Source organism: Dermochelys coriacea, chromosome 2 (assembly GCF_009764565.3).
Source record: "Dermochelys coriacea isolate rDerCor1 chromosome 2, rDerCor1.pri.v4, whole genome shotgun sequence".
NCBI lineage: Eukaryota > Metazoa > Chordata > Testudines > Dermochelyidae > Dermochelys > Dermochelys coriacea.
Genome location: NC_050069.1, coordinates 208,646,170 through 208,665,852, shown reverse-complemented (window position 1 = coordinate 208,665,852; position 19,683 = coordinate 208,646,170). Strand labels below are relative to the sequence as shown.

At 37.2% G+C, this 19,683-nt stretch overlaps 1 protein-coding gene across 12 annotated transcripts in view; it reads right to left on the bottom strand.

Moving 5' to 3' along the window:
• Positions 1-7,423: 7,423 nt before the first annotated feature.
• The window catches only part of HNRNPA2B1 (heterogeneous nuclear ribonucleoprotein A2/B1), a 17,055-nt gene continuing 4,795 nt past the window's right edge, over positions 7,424-19,683 (bottom strand). For 2 of the 12 annotated variants that reach the window (XM_043509145.1, XM_043509141.1), the window contains exons 2-13: positions 17,107-17,217; positions 15,595-15,741; positions 14,408-14,618; positions 13,928-14,029; positions 13,767-13,847; positions 12,705-12,767; positions 11,592-11,711; positions 11,215-11,337; positions 10,010-10,092; positions 8,923-9,856; positions 8,559-8,682; positions 7,424-7,772 (exon numbers count right to left, since the gene is read on the bottom strand). In XM_043509145.1, the coding sequence (XP_043365080.1) occupies positions 10,031-10,092; positions 11,215-11,337; positions 11,592-11,711; positions 12,705-12,767; positions 13,767-13,847; positions 13,928-14,029; positions 14,408-14,618; positions 15,595-15,741; positions 17,107-17,217 (1,020 nt within the window). In that variant the 3' untranslated portion in view covers positions 7,424-7,772; positions 8,559-8,682; positions 8,923-9,856; positions 10,010-10,030. Of the gene's footprint in view, positions 7,773-8,558; positions 10,093-11,214; positions 11,338-11,591; positions 11,712-12,704; positions 12,768-13,766; positions 13,848-13,927; positions 14,030-14,407; positions 14,619-15,594; positions 15,742-17,106; positions 17,218-19,683 lie in introns of all 12 variants that reach the window. The other 10 variants (XM_043509144.1, XM_043509140.1, XM_043509146.1 and 7 more) reach the window with 6 other exon arrangements.

The following is a 19,683-nucleotide window of genomic DNA, read 5'->3' as shown; positions in this document are numbered from 1 at the left end:
GATCGCTACATTATTTAGAACTCATTCTGATGACGGGGGGGGGGGGGGATATGAACATGTTAAAGAAAAAAAAAAAAAAAAAAAGAGACCCAAACTAGTATTTTGAGACTTGTGCAGGTGGCCTGCATCTTTAATTACTAGGAAGTTTTTACATATAAAAATATAGTAAATTGTGAACACTTAGAAGCTACAGCAGTAAAAACCTGCTAGTTTGACTGAGCTGTTGAGATGTAATTAGAGTTACTGGAGGATGCCAGGCCACCAGCAGAAGTATAATTTCTACTTAGTGTTGCCTTTAAAATGAGTTTGCACACAGTATTTGCAAATAAATATTACATTGATATAATTGTATGGAAAAAGGGTTGTAGGGGGCAGACAGGTATACAAGTTTTGTCACAGTTGGAACTAGGAGAGTTCTCCCTATTTAGTAGAGAAATTGAAGGATCAATGTGAAAAAAAGGGGGGGTCGGTACAAAATTGAGATGAGTTGCAAATGGAGGGGGAAAAACGTATTTTTCTTCCTAAGTACATGACTCTTGGAAGGTAATGTGGCCTTAAATTTTGATTGAGTCTGTTAGCACTGGCAGAGTTTTTTTTAAAAAGCAGAAGACTTAGATTTGCAAAGGTTTGGCTTAAATTGTGTGTGGTTTTATGTATTTAATTTATGTCTCTTTTCTATAGGTATAAATTATACTTTTTGTACTAGTTTTCTGAAGAGGTCCTGGAGGGTATTCAGACTTTTCCTCTCTCCCACAAGATATATACACACATACACAAACACTTATAGTCTCAAACAAACTAGGATTGCTCATTAATTTGATACTTATTTTGACATTTTTTTCCTCTAAGTACATATTGAAATTATTGAAGCAGGTACAATCTGTTACACTAGTCTTACGCCAGTATAACACCATTCATTTTTCTATGTAAACATGAAAGAAAGCAGTGGTGAATCAGACACTTCCTATGATTTGTTTGTTTTCAAATATGTGATGTACTATCTACTGTCTTTTTACAGTCTGGATAACTTGACTCTTCTCTTTTATCCAAAGGAAAATTATTATTATTTTTTTTTTTAAGTTTTTAGGTTGTTCTAAATTCTTTTGTAAGCACCTTAAAAATTCTGTTTAAAAACAAATTAAAGGTCAGATTTGCCAAGAGTTTTCTCAAACGTTCCAGGTAAAATCAACTGTACTATATTACTTGCCTTATGATTGCTTAGAATGAAGACATACTAGATTATCTGTGCCACGAAATCTTGAAAGGTATTTACATCCTTATTCACAATAGATCACTTTCCCTTTCTTATACATATCGTAAAACAGGTCTGAAAAGGTATTTTAAGAAACAACTATGTAGCGGTGAGATAAGAAAAGAACTTACTCCTTTTATTTTTGGTGTATTTGTGTCACCTTAGAGACTAACATTTGAGCATAAGCTTTTATGAGTTACAGCTCACTTCACTGGATGCATCCGATGAAGTGAGCTGTAGCTCATGAAAGCTTATGCTCAAATAAATTTGTTTGTTAGTCTCTAAGGTGACACAAATACTCCTTTTATTTTTGCAAATACAGACTAACATGGCTGCTACTCTGAAACCTGTCATTACACCAAAAATGTTACCTTTTAAGTATTATAAGCATCTGATACAGAATGTAGTTATGCGGCTAGCTGGTATCCTAACACAAAAATTGGGACTTTTTTTATTTAAATAAACCAAGAATAGTATAAGCACACCACAGCAGCAGTGTCCAGTAACTCAGAAAAGTGCTATATGAAACATGTAAGATGCTGTACATACAAAGGAAATGCCAAGATAACTTCTATTTCAAAGAAAAATTGGACGAGGCATGCCATTTATCATGGCATGAATCTACAGTGTTAAATTTGCTGCAGCTATGTTTACAGTAATTAGAGCAGCAGATGCAAGGCTATCCATTCATATTTTGTTAACCAAGTACCTACTTTCCTCATAATGCAAAAAACTTACCCGACAGAGTAACAGTCTGCTCCTATACAATGCTCCATTCACACTGTATTTGTGCATTAAAAGATTTCTATACATGTCCAAGTTTTTAGTGGACAACCGTCACACCTCCTAGAACAGTGGTTTTCAAGCTTTTTTTCCTGGGGACCCAGTTGAAGAAAATTGTTGATGCCCGTGACCCAACGGAGCTGGGGATGAAGGGTTTGGGGGTGTGGGAGGGGCTCAGGGTTGGGCCAGGAATGAGGAGTTCAGGGTGTGGTAGAGGGCTCTGGGCTGGGACAAGAGGTTGGGGGCCAGGTCTCTGGGCTGGGGGTGCAGGAGGGGCTCAGGGCTGGCACAGGGGGGTCAGGGATCTGGGGTGCAGGCTCTGGGATGAGGGGTTTGGGGAGGCTCAGGGCTGGGGATTGGGGCACACTTACCTCCAGTGGCTCCCAGTCAGCAGCGCAGCTGGGGCGCAGAGGCAGGCTTCCCGCCTGTCCTGTCACCATCGACTGTGCTGCGCCCCGGAAGCGGCCAGCAGCAATTTGGCTCCTAGGCAAGATCTAACATTAAGGACAAAACAGGCCGCTTCCTCCTATACAAGTATTTTCCATTTCTCAAAAGGTGACTTATTAGCCGAGTCCCATTCTGCATCTCTGAAGGAATGATTAAGATTTGATCCAGCCTTGAAGACAAAAAACTTTGGAGGGTTGAAGAATGTTAGGAAGATTAAATCTTAGTCTCTGCTAATCACTGGCATTGATCACAGCAATAGGAATTTAATTGGCACACCATACGATTTAAAAATAGCTGTGTACAGACCCACAACTTTTACCCTTTTAGATCTTTAAAAGTCTGCCATTTTAGTCTGGAACCCGTATTAACATTTAAGAGGATATATGACTGAAGTCTCTCAAGGCTTTTTATTTCATAACACATATACGAAATTCTCTCTGGGCTTCAACCAGTTTCACTGAGAACTATCTTTTCCCTAGTATAATTCAGTAGAATACCATGAAAAAGGCTAATGCCAAGCTCAAAATAGAAACATTAGTAACTATTACTTTGCTAAATTCATTGTTTAACACTTGGTTTCTCTTTTTAAAGAGTTATCAGTAGTACCTACAATATAGTAGTTTTTAATCTGACTAATCCCTTTAAACACACTTATTACAAGTTAAATTCACACAGAAGAAAGGAATCTTAAAGGGAGAATGTAGTTGCTTGCCAAAAATCTGACTGGCAGATATTAAATACCTAGGAGTTTCATGGAAAATGGTAAGGCTGTCAGGTTCTAAAATGGTTTATTTGACCTGACCCAATATGTTTAAGTACAAGTGCAAGCAAGCTTCTGTAAAAGTTTGCCCTTGCACCTCAAATCTAACTAACCTGCTTCTTCTATCCCTTAAATCTTTAACCCCTTCTTGATCAGGTAGTGACATCTCTTATGGTAGATAATTGATCTATTTGGTAGCTATGAGCTAATCTAGATTAGTATGGTTATTTGAAATCTGGTTTTACAAGTATACTACATAGTGATCATAGATTCCATGTCTTCACCTTTTCCACTGTTTCTAGCCTATTCTCTTAGGGCTCCTTTCCCTCTAGTGCCCATCTTTGATGCCTCATTTGTTCACTTCTGCAACAAAGGAGTATTGAAATGAAGAGGTCATACAGATATTTTGAAATAAAGTGCCGACTACCTATACCACTTTTAGAAGAGGTTAATCTTAGTGTCTCTTAAATTTCAACTCCAGTAATTTCTTTTCCCTATTTTACCAAAACAATGACTATTACTATTACCTGAACCTGAAGACAAAGTAAAGGTATGTTGAGCCAACATGTATCCTCTATGGGAAAGAGCGTTTCAAATATCAGTGTGATAATTTTATAGTGAAGTACATAACTGAGTTCCAATGCACCTTGGGATGGAAGTGCCTCTACTTGCAGACACTTTGCTTCACACTTTAAGGAGCACCTAAGGCCTCACTGCATTCCCATCCAATATCTGCCTCTCCTAATCAATCAGGTTGCCAGAATATTAGCCTAGATAGAAACATAGTGCACCTAAAAAGGAACAGATGTGAAATCTGAATTGTCACTAACATATTCCAATGTGCATATGCCATACATAGCACAATAGATTTGAATTATGCAGTGAACTCCCTACCCAAACTCACTATTTACAGGCAAAAATTCACCCCACATTGGTCCCAGATTGGGGTTGCTGCTATTTCAACCCTTGAACTGGAACCACAGAACCTTCACTTTAGGGGCCTGTGGGATGCACACAAAAGCAGACCCAGGGGCTGAGCAGAATTCCCAGCTGACTTTCTCCAGCAGCTCAGACCAACCCCCCTTGTGCTGCTGCTCAACCAACCAGCTTATGTGTGGCAGAGGATCCCAAGTCAGATCTCCAGATTGTAAATTTCATCCTTTAGAGCAAGGGTAGTTGAGAATCTGAAGAATGCCACTCATCTTTTAGGAGGTACACAGAAGAGGAGGCTGGAAAGAGAGGGGCCAACTGGTCTCAAATTCCTGCTTCTCTGCCTACACGCCAGGCTCTCCATCAATTGTAATTTTGATCACTGCTATGCTACACTCCTGCACAATGTAGGAGTTTGCTTTCCTTTGGTCCTCCAGCCATCCAAAGTAATGCACTCATTCACCTCCACCTTGAAGAATGAAGGAGGAAAGACTTACTCTTGACCATTTTAAGATTAAAATGCCTCCTGTTTTGTGGGGTAACCCAATCGCAAAATCTACAACCAGGTCCTCAGTTGTCTGCAGCATATTGGAAGTTCTTTGGCAGACACAGGTAATTTCAGAAATTGATGTAAGTGAATGAATATGATCTTGCCTTATTCTTTATTGTACAGTTTTATGAAAGCTAAGTACCAGCTGTAATACTCACTTTTACTGAGACATAGCATGTATCTTGAATGGCAAAATAATTTTTAAATGAAGATTTACTCTGCAAAAAAGTGACTTCATAGTAGTTTGACGGAAAAAAAGGAAGACTGGTTATTTAAAGATAGAGGAGGATCAATAACCACACATTGCAGGACTTATTGAGAATTACTAGAATTAGTATTATGTTGACTACAAACCACAACTTTCCACTAAATTCGCCACTGAACACAAGAATCTTGTTTGTCCAGATTCTTAAGAATATCCCTAAATAAATGAAGTATGCTATAGTGAGACACCTTAAAATGTTGCAGCTTTCCACAGTCTTAGCATTTTTCCCCATTTATGTCACCACTGCCCCCCACCCCTCTCTTTACAGGGAGGGAAAGTGGCATAGCCTCACAGAGAAACACAGATCATGCTTTCGCCTTTGCTAAATTCACACAATGCTGAAGTACTGGTATATTTTTTTTTTATATCAAATAGAAAATAGGAGTCATACAAACACAAAAGGCACAAGAATTCCTCCCCAGTGGCATGCATAATTCCTCCCAAAATGTTTTTCTTCCAATTTGCACCTTAAGCTGCCAAGTGAGTTGAGATGCGAATACAGAATTGCTAAACGCAAAACAATTTTTGTAAACTGGACTAGGCTCAAATCATGTTACATGTCCAAGCAGGGAAGGAAGCCTCCTGAGTAATTAGAAAGCATATCAAGAGACTACAGGTCTGACCTAGGTCAATCATGATTAGCTGTTGTCTTCTGTGCAGCCCCGCAATTAACTATGCAATTCAAGGTTTGCTACATTGTTTTACCAAAGGAATTTTATACTAAAGCCTCAAAACATCATTTTAATAATTTTCAAGAATGCATAAAGACAATGTCTATTACTATAGAAAAGCTAAGCATAATAGCTTCCAACTTTGTTTTAAACTCAATGTAGTGGAAAGTCAAACAATACAAGGCTGAAATGCTTTGCTTTCCAAGTAACTTCTAAGCTGGAACGTATCTCAACCTCTTATGTGTAATTCAGAGGATACACGTTATACTCATGAGAGAATTCCATGCACAGTATTTAAAACTCTGCATATTTTGTCAATAAATGTGGAGGCTCCAGTATGACAGTGGACAGCACAGACCACTGGCTGCACAGAGGTGAGAGATCACTCTACAGCTCCGCCATGGTGACTCTGAGGTGCAATAGCTGGCCCTGCCCCTCCACTCCAAGTGCACCAAAATGGCATGGGAGAGGAAGTCTCTTGCATGCATGGCCAGCCCTGACCCCTGATCCAGAGGCAGGGTAAGCAGGCTTAGCCTGGCAGGATCCATGTGTGGAAGAATCCAGGGCTGGGTCAATCTGGGTGCAGGTAGTTCAGAAGAGGGATCTGGATGCACAAAGTCTCATTGGGAATTCCGGGTGCAGGGGGCCCAGGTGAAGATGGCTGGAGATCAGCAGAGGGGCTCAGCAGCGTGGTGTGGGTGATAGGAATTGGTGGGATAGGGGTTCAAGAACAGGGGGGGGGGGGGGGAAGAGAGCTAGGTGGGGTGGTGCAGGTGCAACTGGACTCTGGATATAGAGGGTGAGGCTCAGTGGGGGATGGGAGTCCTGGATGCACAAGGGTTGCACCTCCCCATATAGTTGCAGGTGGAGGAGTCTGAGGAAGAATGTGGACAGAAACTTGGGAGGGAGAGTGGGGTGAAGGGGGAGAGGGTGTGTGTGCACAGAATTTCATGCCGCTGAGGGATGTTTCTGGTGGTGGGTCTGACCTGGCCCCAGCCCCTCATTGCAAGGGAAGAGAGAGAGAGTCCCATCCAACCCAGCCAGGACTAGCAGCTGAGCCCCGGGCAGGGTAGGAGCCACCAGCCTCGCAGTGATTTCTCTCTCCACCGACTGCTTTGGACACCTGAAACAATTCACCCTGGCTGCTGGGGAGGGGTCATGTGACAGTTCTTGTAGCTTCCTTTTGCTTCCCCATCAGAAAGGAAATTTTTCCTGCAGGGAAATAGAGAGATCTACAGAGGACATGAATTCTGTGCGCGCGCAGTGGAACAGAATTCCCCCAGGTGTAATATTATACACCGTAAGCAACAAACAAAAAAAGTCATCTTGGGTTTTAGTAGATCACAGTTTTGCATTACATCTTACATGCTAAATGCAAAGCTGTTTCTAAATAAGACAGCTATTTAACAAGTTTTGACTAATCTGAATAGTCTTAAGCAATTAGTTTTCAAAGACAATCAGAAGAGACTTTCATTCAGTGTGATAAAAATTGTAGCCAAAAAGCTACTTATTTAGAAACAAATGAAAAAAGTTTGTCCAAAATCAAAGTAGCTTCTTGATTGCGTAAATGCTGTTTCTCCCAGCAGAGAACTAGTACACGCATGTGAATGATTACTCAGATATGCAAATTATATCAATATGGTTGTCAAATTGTTTTAATCTCCCTCAAAATGAAATGTATGTTTTAAAAGTCTCAAAGGCTCAACTTAATTGTATAGGAACAGTGTTAACACATTATGCTTATTAATCATTACACTAGAACTACTTTGGTATAAAAATATTTTATTTTATAGCTATGAAAATATGTATTTAATGTTTCTATTCACATAACATTTGTTATTTCATAACATTAATGGTCTGCTTTTCCTAGCCTGCTGAATTTTATTCAAGAGATTTACAGACAGTTATTACTATCATTTTATATTTTTAAAAACCCCAGCATTACAGGAGACTGTACTAACTGAGATGTTTTATTATCAGGATTCATTTAACCTATAGATTTTTAATGAAGCCAGAAAAAGCAATTATTTTCTGATGATTCAGAATATCTTATTTCTTGAAGCATGTCTGTGGTTGACCACTTCTTCATTTGTTACCTGCAGCATGGCACCTTCCTGCCAAAGGAAAAAAAAAAAAAAAAAAATAAAGTGTATCTGAAGATGTTTATCATGTAGGTCTATCCATATTACCTATGGAAGAACTTCAGCAGTTTCAAAAATTATAAACAATTCATTAGTGTGCAGAACACAAAACGAATACACCTTTGGTTAGTTGTATACCCGTTCTTTAGGTGTGCAGCCTGTTTCAGGCAATGAAACCAATACAAAAAATAAACTAGGGGCTAGATTCTACCAATTTACACATGCCAAGGTGCATATGTATGTAAAATCTTCCTGATTTCAATGAGAAGAGTGTAAGGGTGACAGAATCTGGTGTTAAGAGTTATTAGCTGTAAGAACTATAAAAGACAGTGGAAACCTCAGTATCCTAGCCAAATTCCAATTTAGGTAATAACAGTCTGCATATACAGTATATAAAATTCCACCTGTAGTCACAACTGAAGACTTTTTTCCTCTTGCCCTCCTAAAGAAATACATGCAGCATTAAAGAAGAATGGGTTTCATATTGCTTACGAGAGGTAGATGCATTTCAGTAGCGAAGAAAATTCTCTATTATATAAACAATCTAAAGTTTCTTGGGATCCTTCAGGGTGCAATGCGCTACATAAAATACAGTATCCAAAATAGACATATGCAGTACATTTCACTTCCAACACCATTAACGCTATTGTACAACTACTCTTATCTTCATTGCACTTGTAACCATCAAAATCCCTAAGAAAAATAAAAAGATTTCAAAGTGTAAAGAACATTTTATGATTTAATTAACTTGCGACCTACCATTTTAACTACCAACATCGGGTATGGAACCCTTGCAAAACTTTACTAATGGACACTTGCAGGTCTCATTTGTTCAACTGTAGCAGTGTACAGTAGCAGTGCTTGTCCATGGCTCATATCAAAGCTAGATTCCAGTAGGAAAAAAATATGTTAAGTAGCTGAAATTTAAGAAAATGTGATGTCAAAATTTAATACAAGAAAAAAAATATAAGATTCACAAAATTCTCTTCAGTTGGTAATGGTTAACTCAATTCATTGCTATGTTAAACTACATATGATAACCACTATACTGAAAGAGACTGTCATATAGTATTAGTTTCTTGTTTTTGGAACATTAAGAAAGGAAAAGTAAATAAGATCTTACCTAAAGAAGTTTAACTGAAGCTTAGAACTATTTTGCTCTACACCCTCAGCCTTCGTTGGCATCCTTATAAAACTACGGTAGTTAAAGCTTTGCAGAAATACAGCACAGCTTTTTAAGACTGGCTGAACTTAGTGCCGTTTTCAAGAGTTCTCTTGTACTAGACCTGTGTCCCTGGAAGAGTACCTCGCTGGGGATATTTCCTTTCCTTGCCATTGAAGAAGCAGCATCTAAAAGATCTAAAAAGGTGTTTCTCCTTGCAGAGATATCCCTTAAGTTATCTAGATATTTTAAACCTGATAATTTACAGACAACATACTTTTTCTGACCAGCATTTAATTTTACATGTACAACAAACAGCTTTGTATTATTTGTGGGACCTTATACTACCCACTCCTTGCCTTATTTTACAATATTTTTTTTTAAAAAAAATAATCTATAATTACACAGTATTTCCTTTAGAATTATTTTATTAAATCAAATGTACAACAGCTTCTTAACTCTACACACGCACTTAAATTTTTTAAAAGGAAAACGTTATGTCTTATTACACCATGATCCTGGCTAATAGCTTTTCAAAACTTTGAGAAATATCTTAAAAAAGGTTTCACATGTCACCTGAAACTTACAAATTTAACATTATCAAAGGAATGCTTCTACACTCTTACAAAGACCACTAGAAAGAAACAACAATTAAAAAGCTAAGAAACTGTCTCAAAGGCATTTTTACAATCCTTCCTCCACAGTAAGGTAATGTTATTAAATAATCCAATCCATTCACAAAATGGCTCTCTGCATCTGCTCTGGTGTCTTCTGCCATATCACTGCATATTTATGCATGACTGAGATAAGTGTTTCCTTAACATTGTTATTTCGATAACCTGAAGCTGTTCTGTTACCTCTGGGCTCTCATCCTCTCCTATTTATACAGTGAAGCCTGTTTCAACAGAAGTAAAGAGTAAAAAATAGGTTATGAAATTATCCATCTAATGAATTTTTAAAGGAAAGATAATATGATCCTAAAAAGCTTTTACTCCTGCAGCTAAGTCTCAAGAAACACTGCAATTTTAGCACTTATAAAGATACTTACCCATGGCAAGTTTGCAGAAGCTCAGTAACGGCTCCTCCCTCCATATCCACCACTTCCTCCACTGCCTCCTGGACCATAGTTTCCTGCATTTGTGGAACAGGATAGAGGACATTTACATCTTTATTTTTTAAAGGCACATTTACTGTACATTTACAAGAAGATTTATATTCAGTTTAACTCAAGATGACAATGTGCGCACCATCTTGAATATAAAGCTAACCTGTCATTGTCCTGTATGAGAGATTATTTCCTCTCCCCCTTCCCCCCCCCCGAACTGCCATGGTAACCACATTTTGAAAACAGAACACTAGATTCTTGCAGCAAGAGAAATTCCAATGGTTTAAACATATAATCAAATAAGGAAAATAATGCTGCACTCTTGGGGCCTGATCCTGCAACATGTATTATGTGGGTTTAGCAGTCCACCCACACACTACACCTTACAGAAGGACTGGTCTGAAGTCACTTTCCCTTTGCGTGCTTTCCACATATAAAAGCATTACTGCTTAGAAGCTGCTGACCAAAAAAAAAAAAAAAAGCAAAAATTTTATAATGACCCTAATATGTGAGAGAAAAAACAGTTTAGTGGCGAGTAACGAGTTGGTGATAATTACTACCGTAGTAAATAATTTGTTCACATCACCCTAACTAATGCTTAAGAATTTAAATAGGAGACTTATTAACCCATTACCGAAACTAAATTATTGTCTGACTGATATCCCTATGACATTTACTAACACTAAAATTTGGGAGAGGCAGGGAAGAAGTGTGATATTACATCATATTTTACAAACAGACTTAATGTACATGAAGTTAGTATCCCAAAAACAAACTCTATATTGATCAGATAACAGAGTTCATACCTGACCCAAGTACAATTTTAACCACACACACAAACAAAAAAACCTAACTGTTCCAGCTCTAAGAAAACTGGCCATCACACCAAATAGCGATCTTTGAAACCACCACATTGTTTTAATGCAGACAGACAATTTACTTTTCTTTTGGGCGCACTCACAGACCACCACCACCACTCTTTGCACTACTGCTTACTGGCTCTAAAATTCTGCTGGCAAGTTGGATTTATAAAAGACTATGCAGCAATTCTCTACACAGGTTAATTGGTAGGTGTCCCCTGGTCTCTACAATGGATCAAAGGTCACTGAAAAGTTTGGTCCCAATTCAACCCATGACATATACAATACCTCCACCATATGGTCCCCCCATGTTCCTGCTACCACCAAAATTTCCACTCTTCATTGGACCATAGTTTGAGGGCTGTTGGTTATAGTTTCCAAAATCATTGTAGTTTCCGCTTCCATAATTGCCTATATTATTGACACAAAAAGAGCTAAATGTAAGAATTATTTCTCTATGTTATTACAAACACAACAAATCAAGATAAAAAAACGAAAGAAAGAGGAATGTGTCACTAAAGTCAATTATTTTTCTTCACTGACCATAGAAAATGGCATACTGGTTTTGACAACACTTATGAAGTGAAACGTTCTCAAGTCAATAATCTTGCTCAGGCTAGTCCAAAACTAAACTTTCACTTAAATGTTTTAAGCAAATGTATTACCTCCTCCATAGTTGTCATAACCACCTCCGTAGCCCCCACCCTGGTTGCCATATCCAGGTCCTCCACCACCATATCCTCCTCTTCCTCCTCCATAACCAGGACTACCTCCAAAATTGCCACCTATTATGAAATAAGCCTTTAAATAGTAACTTTACATTATAAAAAGTTAGTTGTACTATTCCTCAGATCGCACAGTGTTCTGCCAAAACTAAGATTTTAATTTTCTTCAGCATCAGTCTACTGAAGGCCAAAAAGGCCAACAGGAAGTTTTGAAGGGCGATTTCTACAAATAATTGAAGTTTTTAAAGCTATATACTCCCCCTTAACTGTTTAGCCTAACTGCAGTTTTTGCCTAACGATTAAAACAGAAATGTTACCAATATATAATATTTAGGTCTAAAGAGTTTTCTTTACATAAATCCTAAATTTTTCAGAAAGCTTAATAGTTTAGAAAAGCACTGCTGAGCAACACAGTCGAAGCTAGTACCACATTTTCAAGTCTTTAAAAAGTCACTAACTTTCTTTACCAATTCTTTTGACAGACTTTCTGCAAAGTCAAAAGAACAAAACATTAGTATAGAAAGGAAAAACCACAGTGTAAGACATGATTTTTTACTAGGATGAAGACTGAGTGTGTGGTTCTGGCATGGGGGAGTAAACTGTACATAAGCATGAGCCATCAGGATGAATTAATTACTTTGAGTAGTGTGGCAACAGTATTATATACTTCCAAAATCAGAAACATGGATTTGAATGCAAGAAGGCCTTAGGGAAAACAACCAGACTGGTTATGCTTGCATACATTAATCAGAAAGTGCAGGTATCTGGGTGTAGAACAATCTAGCACTGGAGATTAGGGCTGAAAAAGAAAATGAGAAAAACTGCAGATAGGACCACCAAGTTTTCACGGGCAGGAAATGAGGGAAGACATGGTCATCCCTAGATGCATGGCAAACCACACAGTTAAAGACCAAGGATTAAAAACACATCAGCAGTTATTTATTGTTCCTGAACCAGATCAATATGGCTCTACTGCTTAACATGATTAGTAACAGAAAATACAGAACCTTTTCAAGTATGAGAAGTTACAAAAATCCACTAGCCTACACTAACCTCCTGGTCCTCCACCATATCCATTGTATCCATCACCGAATCCACGACCACTTCCATATCCATCTGTTGGAAATAAGTATTTCTTTTAGTTCATCTGTACGGAACTAGAAAAAAGTTTACTCTTAATAGTAAGGTGGAATTTTTAAAATATATAAAGATGTCACCTCAATTTTAAAAATTTAAAGCAAGTTATAGTTGTGTATGTCCGTTTCAAAAACTAGATGTCAAATATGGTATTTGTGACACCACTCTTGCAGGAGAAACCTAATACCCTAAACACAGATCATGAACTTTCATTATTATAAACTGCTGTATTAATCTGAAATACAAATTTCAAAATGTAACTGTAGTTTCCAAACTGTGACTAACCTTCTCCAAGGATAAATAAAATCCCTTTGGGGACTGGTATTTCTCTTATTTTTAAACCTTAATTTTTTTTTTGACCTACAGCCATTTCTAGGGGGTTTATACGAGAAAAGTATAATGGACTTAAGAAAATATTTTAAGCTTTCTGGTCATTTGAATTTAAAACTTCAGACATATGCACCCTAAACCAAGAACTGTGCATCTGTCAGAAACAAAGCATACAACCATCACCTTAAATAATCTTCTTCTCTTAAAGAGGAGTTGCATTTCTGGACTCAAACTGAAGATTGTCAAGGTAGCAGTTTCCTGGTTGCCAATTACTTGTATACTTAAAAGCTCACTCTGAAATTGTAATAATTTACTCTAACAATCTGTTATATTACTTTGTATACATTCTCTAAAATGGACCACTTTTGCTTTTTTCTTTATAAAAACTTCTGACTACTTCAGACGAGGTTACAGTGCTTCTTTGTATTACGTGAACTAACAGCTCAAAAACACTGACTTCATATTTTATAGATTCTTTTCCATTGTGTTATTTCTAATAACAAAGGTTAGTTTCTTTTTAATAAGAGGTTTGTTAGTCTTTCCTAAAAGAAGTTTTTTTGTTGCCAATACTACAGTAGATGGTAGTAACCTACAGAGCAAACTGAAATCCAAAAGAAAAAAAAAAAGTGATAAGCCTGGTAGCCTTACCAGATCCACCTCTGAAGTTGCTTCCTGGTCCTGGACCAAAGTTGCCACCACCTCCACGCGAATCCCCAAAGCCGAAGTTACCTAGGATGGATTTTAGATTCCTGTTAATGTATGTATTATAGGAAAACTGAACCTAAGAGCATGAAGTGAAACTCAAATACCTCCTCTTCCACTCCTAGAACTTTGAACTTCTTGCATTTCTTGTCTAGATAAAGCTTTTCTTACTTCTGCATTATGGCCATTGATGGTGTGGTATTTCTGCACTGTAAATCATAAAAATTTAAGAAGAAATTACATGCAGTAAACATTGCTTCTGGAGTTTAACTCAGGAATGGCTAAATTGCCAAAGATAAAATAATTTTTCCCTCCTCACATTTTTGCAATACCAATTCCAATCATCCAGAAGGTGCCACAAGTACTCCTTTTCTTTTTGAGGATAATTTCAGGTAGTATTACTGCATGATCCCATCAAATTTATAAATGGAAGATTCAAAACTAAGGCCATGTTCCTACAAACATTTATGCATGGAATTAATCCAAATTACATTCAAAAAAACTTACTCACATGCTTATGTGTTCTCTATATCGGGACCTTAAGTAGCAATATTGTTAGATGAAATTGTTGAATGAAGTTTACTTACATACAATTTTATCCACAGGATCATGGTCGTCAAATGTAACAAAGCCAAAACCTCTCTTTTTGCCAGATTGTCTATCTGTAATTATTTCAATAGTGTCAATTTTCCCATACTCCTCAAAGTAGTCTCGAAGGTGGTGTTCCTCAGTATCTTCTTTAATTCCACCAACAAACAGCTTTTTCACAGTAACATGAGCACCAGGTTTTCCAGATTCCTTGAAAGAATTAAAAAATATTTTTTCCAAAACTACTAGTGGAAGAAAGTTTTGCATATGGACTCTTTCTCAAGATCTTAAAAGACAGTCAACTTGAAATCTAATCAGTATCAAGAAGCTAGTTTATAGTGTTTTCAGGTAAAGCGTATTATCTGGAATGCCTCTGCCTTTTTTTTTTTTAATTTTACAATCATTTTCTATTTTTTTAAAGCAACTACCTCTGGTTGCTACGCGAAAAGCTCTAAACAAGCAAGAGGGGAAACAGACTATGCTGCAGAAAGAATGAAAATTATACATGAAGTGTAATCAAAAGATATGTTAAAAAAATAGATCAATATATTTTGATAAAACTGACAAGTTAAGAGAAATCTCATTTACTTTCAAGAATAGCAAGGAACAAATTTTCCAGACAGAACTGTGATCTATAAACTGACTGGGTCCTTTTCATTTTAACTGATTATATTCACATTCCAGACAACTTCATCTTTTAAGCGCCAGATAACTTTAGGTGAAATCCTGGCCCCACTGAAGTCACTAGCAAAACTCCCATTGTCTTCCATGGGGCCAGAATCTCACCCTTGATCTGTAGTCTCAAAAAGAACAGCTCCCCAAACGCTTCTTCTTTGACTAGGATATCCAACCTACAACAGTAGGGATTAAACTTTTGATATTTAACCCCCCAGCAATGCAGCAGTCATTCAACCTAAAAAACTGAAATGGCTTCTGTCAATCAAGTCCTAAATTCAAACTGGCAGAAGTCAACTTCTACATGTGTACTGCTGTAAAGCTTCTAAAAGTGGTAACAAGCTAAAGGAGAAAGGAAAAAGGCACGTGCCCCTAACCAGAGACTCTTAATTACACAAAAAAGTAAGCACTGAAATGTCTATCAGTAAGAATAAGCTAGTTTCTCACCAAATCAGAGACATTAATCTTTCAGAATGTAAAAAGCCTCTTTGCTTTTCAGTACTTTGCTCACCTCTCTGGCTACTGCTCGTTTTGGCTCAACTACCCTTCCATCAATTGAGTGAGGTCTTGCAGCCATTGCTGCATCAACTTCAGCCATAGAGGAGAATGTTACAAAACCAAACCCTCTCGATCGTTTGCTTGCAGGATCCCTCATCACCTGCAAAAAGAAATCAGGAAGTTTTACTGTTTCACTACTAAGTTTTCATACTACTGCTAAGTATAAACAAGGCACTTCGTTTTCAGTTTGACAAATTTTTACTAAAAAACTTCCCAGTTTTACAAACGCTGCTATTTGGTTTTTAATAAATTTTCTCCTAATTACTGGACCACTCAAGTACATGAAAATACTGGTTATGTTAAGAAAACGCAATACATTAGGTAGATGCGTTACTAATAAGTTAATCGAAGGGTAGGCCTATGCTACAGCTGTGCCACTATAGCGCCTTAGTGCAGATGCTTCCTACATCAACCAAAGCGTTTTTCCATTGATTTTGTTAATCAACCTCTCCAAAAAGAATTCTTCTATTGACCTATCTGCATCTATAGTGGCGGTTAGGTAAATGTTTCACGGGGCACAAAATTTTTCACACCATGAGCAATGTAGTTAAGTCAGTCTAATTTTAGATGTAGACCAGGACTCTGTAAATGTGAAGCTGTCTGTTAAAGTAAGGCAATGTAGTGGAAGATTAACACCTGCTTCTCTCCGTGTGTGTTCAAGTCCTAAAAAAAAAAAAAAAGTCAGAACCTTCCGGCTCCGGCAACCTGCTCCAGACGGAGATCAAATCTGTTTTACTTTAAATACTCTTACAAATAAATACTCTATTTGCCCACCCCCCCCCTTTTTTCTGTCCTCCTATCCCCCAAAGTTTAAATTCTCAGTTTTGAGGGGCAGGGGAGGGTTGCACCAATTTTTACCCCTTTTGTATATTTTGTAATGAACACCAATAGATTTCTGAGAAATTTAAAACAAAATAAAAACCAAAAGTGATGGGGCCTTGAACAGAATAAGTTTACATATCTTTAATTTAGATTTTTCCTGCTTTCTACACAAAAGCAGATGTTTTAACCCAATTACTCATATGATTAAAGTAAGTATTTGAACTGTATAATTCTGCAATACAGTGAAAACTTGGCTTTACCCTCCATCATGCATATTGTTCATGAAATTGTTGACTTCAACTGCAATTTATACATAAAGCTTTCTAAAGATCTCACATGAAGCATACAGGGATCAACTAAATGCTTCCATTTGCCCTCTTATTAAAATGTTACCCTTCCCAACATGCATAATGCGAAGTTAACTTGTGGATCTCCTGCAAAAAGACAAGACTGAGGCCAAGAGCCTCAGGTGTCTGGGTTATGTAAGTACCCACCAATTTATATTTTCAGTTAAAATTCTAAATACTTCAACATATGTCACAACAGTAATCTACTGCTATACCAATACTTCAGAAAATGGTATGCAATTTTTACGAAGTTTTTAAGTCCACTTTATCAGCATACATTAGTTCACGCAACTTACCACACAGTCTGTAAGTTTCCCCCATTGCTCATAGTAGTTTCTCAAACTTTCTTCTGTTGTTTCAAAGCTCAAGCCACCAATGAACAGTTTGCGAAATTGCTCCTTTTCTCTCTAATTTAGAAAATATAGTATTGATGTCATTTGCAATTCTCCCATACTACTGTTTAAAGTCAGACTAAGTCTTCAGACATGTTCAAAAATGTCAACAAATACTCATTTTCAACAAAAGATTGTGCTTATTTGAAGTTATATTATTGCCATTCAATACAGACCCATATATTATAAAAGTAGCTCTTTACAATTTCAGTGTTTTTTAAAGTTACCTTCTTTCCCCTCATAAATACATTAAAAATTAAAATTAGGTTTTAAGTACTCTTAGAACTGGAGAAACGTCCACTAAAATGCCATCAAGTTTTCCTCCCTGCAATAGCATCGTCTTAAAACCCCCCCATAGATTATAATAGATGAGCTGTGGTCTCTTTACTAGACCAGATAAGAAGATATTGATTTATGTTGTTCATTCCAAAACGCAGGTTATTTTTTTTTTAAATATAAAGAAGTGTTTGTGCTCGAATTGATGTTCACCAATACAAACCAGAAAAAGGAGAAACAAGCTTCTGTATAAAGAAAAGGAGTACTTGTGGCACCTTAGAGACTAACAAATTTATTAGAGCATAAGCTTTCGTGAGCTACAGCTCACTTCATGAGCTGTAGCTCACGAAAGCTTATGCTCTAATAAATTTGTTAGTCTCTAAGGTGCCACAAGTACTCCTTTTCTTTTTGCGAATACAGACTAACACGGCTGCTACTCTGAAAGCTTCTATATGACGCATACACAAAATGGGGGTGGGGGGAGCATCTTTTGTAATAAAATAAAAACTTATAGGCTCAGACACCAAAAACCTTAAGCTATTAAGTATCTTTCATCAATTCATTCACATATGGACAATTAAAGCTCTCATGAGGTGCATATTAAGGAGCTATTGGAGTTTTGCCAATGACTTTAATATGAATAGGATCAGGCCCCAAGTGGGAAGCAGCTTACCATTTCTTTCCTCATTGTATCTTAAGTACTCTTCCAAGACAAACATTTATTTATTTTCAACATTTACTGTTGAGGTCTATTTTGTATCAAAAGAGGCTTGAAAGTTGTGGCCATGCCTATCCCAGGCAAAATTTACACAAAACAGACTTTAAAAAAAAAAAAAAAAAAAAAAAAAGGAGACTACATATTCTGAACTAGTGTTCTACAATAGGCAGGACCTGATACATACTCAGTTAAAAAAAATTTCAAAATCAGGCATACAATAAAGGAAGTAGGTATTTTAGAGTAAGATATAGGGGCTGTTTTCTGGGAAAGTTACGTGAAGGCAAACAGATTTTATGTTTTGTAGTTCTAAGCAACAGTAAGCTCTTATACAATATATTTTATTTTACCAGCTTTTCAATAGTTTAGTTTAAAAAAAAAAAAATCTAGCCTTCAGAAAGACAAGTTTACCTTTTGCTCGTCAGGTGATGAAGGATATCAGAAAACTAAGGTATATACCGGGATGTCCAAAGGAAGGCTCACAAGCTTCATACAGCACTTTTGCACTAAGGGCAGCTTGCTGAGCCCCCCACCATCCTCCACCTACCAGACTAGGGCAAAGGGAGTTTGGGCTTCAGCCCTGTGGGAAAACCTGTCAAGGCTCAGGGCTTCAGTAGGAGTGGGGTTTAGACAGGTGCGCCTGGAGCTCAAACTTCTGAAAATTCTAGTGTGTGGCTTGGAGGGTCAGTAAGTTTGGCCACCCTGGTATACAGTACATTAAATATTGTATGATACTGAAACAGCAATATATAAAGAGGAGGAATGAAAGCAATTTATCTTAACAAAACGGCCAATAGCTGAAGTTTATTGAATCAGGGACAATTTTCACTGCGTGTGACTGCGGCTAGCATGATGATACCAAGATGCTACCACAAAATAGCCAAAGTTATGAAGAGCTCAATTAACAACTGAAGAGTTTATTATGAAATTGGAGAAGAATCACTACCTTGGAAAGGAAGCAGCTATTAGCACAATTAGAAATTTCAAGTCAGTAAAAGTTTCCAGAGCAGTTAACACCACCAAAAAGATGGAATGAATGCCTTGTCACACTTGTTTGCCCCAATATTGGCTACTTAATTATTTCCTCACAATATTCTGCTTTCCCACTCACTTGGGTAAGTAATTTTGAAAGGCTAGATTCTTTTTCCTTTAGAATCATCATGTTTAGGATGAAGAGACACTTATTAATGGTAAATTTTGGGAATACTGATAAATTTTAGTGGGTTATTTTCAAGTCTTCAAGAACATGAGAGGATTGGCTTGGTCAAATTTGCTCCAATACAGAATTTGTAAAAACTGAGATTTTACATACACACATGCACGAATACTTCGATTTTTTTTATTTTAATAGAAATAGCTTCAAAAACAACTTGTATATATTATACTGCTAACAATGGAGCATTAGACTAGGGTACAAGAACCCAATAATATTGAACAGAACGAGATTAACAACAAAAGCGTAGCTGGCTAATCTGTTTCACTATTCATGT